The 2,500-nt window shown below is 38.7% G+C and overlaps 1 protein-coding gene across 5 annotated transcripts in view; it reads left to right on the top strand.

Moving 5' to 3' along the window:
* LOC125027253 overlaps positions 1–2,500 on the top strand; it is a 60,665-nt gene that overhangs the window by 57,511 nt on the left and 654 nt on the right. For all 5 annotated transcript variants that reach the window (XM_047616219.1, XM_047616218.1, XM_047616214.1 and 2 more), the window contains one exon: positions 2,353–2,500. This exon is cut by the window's right edge and continues 654 nt beyond it. In XM_047616219.1, the coding sequence (XP_047472175.1) occupies positions 2,353–2,475 (123 nt within the window). In that variant the 3' untranslated portion in view covers positions 2,476–2,500. The remainder of the gene's footprint in view (positions 1–2,352) is intronic.

Here is a 2,500-nt window from a genome sequence, read left to right as displayed (position 1 = left end):
GGAATTCTGGCTAGTACATGTGATGGTGTCATGGGCTTCAGCACATTTATGGCAAACAAATTTATTTGAATCTTTGTCAGTACATCTTAATGAGATGTTTCCGAATTTTTGACATCTATTACAATGCATTGGCTTTTGGATGTAAGGTCTTACTTGGACACATTCATATCCAACATTGACATATTCCAGTTTTCGTTCGCACATTCCCATCCTTCTTGGTCATACAATGAACATCCACTATATCTTGGTCCTTCGTGCTCTCGAGAATTTCTCTTTCTTCCATCGTCCTCAAATCCCTGTGAAAGAATACTCCCTTACAGGTATTTGGGCCAATAGGAATAGTTACTTTAACTCGAAGATCATGAATTTGCGTCAGCTTAAGTAAATCCTTCATCTGGGAGTTATATTGTACTTTAACAAGGCAAGGAGGCTTCCATCTTGCAATTTTTTGACAAAATCAAAATCGCTGTCCACTTGACCATCAAGAACCTTTTTGATGATAAAGGGGTTCATATTCAAAAGCAATTGATTTTCATATACACATTTTACATTCGTGAACCTTGCATTCTGGGTAAGGATTTTGAAAAGTGGTCTTCTCATTTTGTCATTAGTGGGGATCCTTTGTTAGTAGTCATATTGTTCATCGAGGGGTCATGAGTCGCCCCTCCTCCTTGAGGAGGAGAAGGGGTAGCCGGGGTAGCATCCATCCTGGGAATTGGACCAGGTCTGACCCCTTTGCTCAAATTCGTAGTCCTGAAGGGATTAAAAAACTCTTAACTTTTGGTATCAACCTAACAGCAATAGCTAAGAGAGTAAGGCAGTTTCCTGTCCTGTACCCCCCCCAGTGGAAGCCTGCTTGCGTTCTCCAGTACCACAGAGGGATTGAGATATGTGGAGGACACTTCCTTACTGCTGAACTTGCCTAGGTGAAGGACGGTAATTCAATGCCCAACCCCCAAGCGAATATGGGAGTTCACAAGGAACTCCGGTAGGCTCAGGAAAGGCACATTAAGGGAAAAAGAAATCAGATAAAAAGAAAAAGTGCGCCTAAAGGACGCCCCAGACTACTGGGCCTCCCTACCCAGGGGTCAGCCACAAGGGCTACCCTAGTGTAGAAGAGAGCTCCGGGTCTGAGGTGGGGTGCTGACTACTCCTACTGTAGCCTCGTGTCACCTGCAAGACCAAGAGCACTGAAGGTGCCGGCAAAGCACTAGAAAGTGCAAAAATGGTCTGTAATAACAGGGTTTACTTAATTTAATTTACTCTAGGAAACTCAGAAGCAATAATATCTAGCAAGATGAGAGGCCCCAGGCTCCAGGGTAGCTCTTGTGGTATCAGACTTATTGTTTATTGCTGCTGCGTTTCATACCAAGTGTGCCTTTCATACACAAGTGACCATCAATAGTCATAGCACTAGTAAAAAATACATTTTTCCTGCCAATTCAAATCAGGTAAGGTCACAAGGTCTATTAATTGACTCCTTGTGGCTAAGCACTAGCAGAGCCATCTATGTGCAGAGACATATCACAAGAAAATATAAAAACTGAGCACAGCATTTTCCCCATTTTTTTTATTAATTTTCCTTTATTTGAGTTATATCAAATAAGAGAGGGAAACAAAAAAGTTTAAATGTGTATACTTTTCAGAGCAACCTGTTTCATTTTAATGTGAATATCAGAATATTGGCAAATTTGCCCTCCAAAATATGTTTCACTTGTATAACGAAGCATTTGTTGAACCATCTATTTGTAAATACATCACTCTGTGCTTGTAACTTTTATATTTAATGAAGAAGTAGACATGATAAAGGGGCACCAGTTCCCTCTTCATCAAATAGATGAGGTATGAAAAGTTAGAGTGAGTAGTAGATAAGTCAGCATATTGCAAACCAGTGACATATACAATCTGCTCCATATATATACTGAATTTACATTGTATGTTTCCATAGTTTTCTTAAATTTTTATATATAGATCATAAATAATTCATTTGCAACCAAATTTGATATAAATAGTTTGGTCATATGTGAATGAGATTTTCCCTTCTTTCATCAAGAAGGTATCAGGTTTGGGCCAAAAAATTAATTTTTCCTGGCCTGTAGGAGTATGAAAATATCTATGACTCAATTTGAATGAAGTGACATTCATGCCTCCTTACAAAAATGCTATCCTTAAATATCTGCCCGAATTAAGGAAAGGAAGATCTCACGAATACAGAGCTATCACTTTTACCTTTTGAAAATGTTGGGTTTTAAGTTTTTAAATTGGCCTCTTCTTATTAGGGATCTATAGTTATAAATAAAATTGTGATGTGTTTGTGCATGTAACTAATTGACATTCAACTTTCTTGTACAGGGATATGATCCTGAAATGCTTTTGGGTAGACACATTGGTTCACTGGTGTGTGTACTACAGGAGGTGCGGAAGGCTAAATTATTGAAGACTCCTAGTTTCAAACTTCTACAGTTACCTTACTAGATAAAGATATTGAGAAGAACAAAAG

This window comes from Penaeus chinensis, chromosome 7 (assembly GCF_019202785.1).
Source record: "Penaeus chinensis breed Huanghai No. 1 chromosome 7, ASM1920278v2, whole genome shotgun sequence".
Taxonomy (NCBI): Eukaryota; Metazoa; Arthropoda; class Malacostraca; order Decapoda; family Penaeidae; genus Penaeus; species Penaeus chinensis.
The sequence above is the reverse complement of the archived record's forward strand: the minus strand, read 5'-3'. Positions and strand labels throughout refer to the sequence as shown.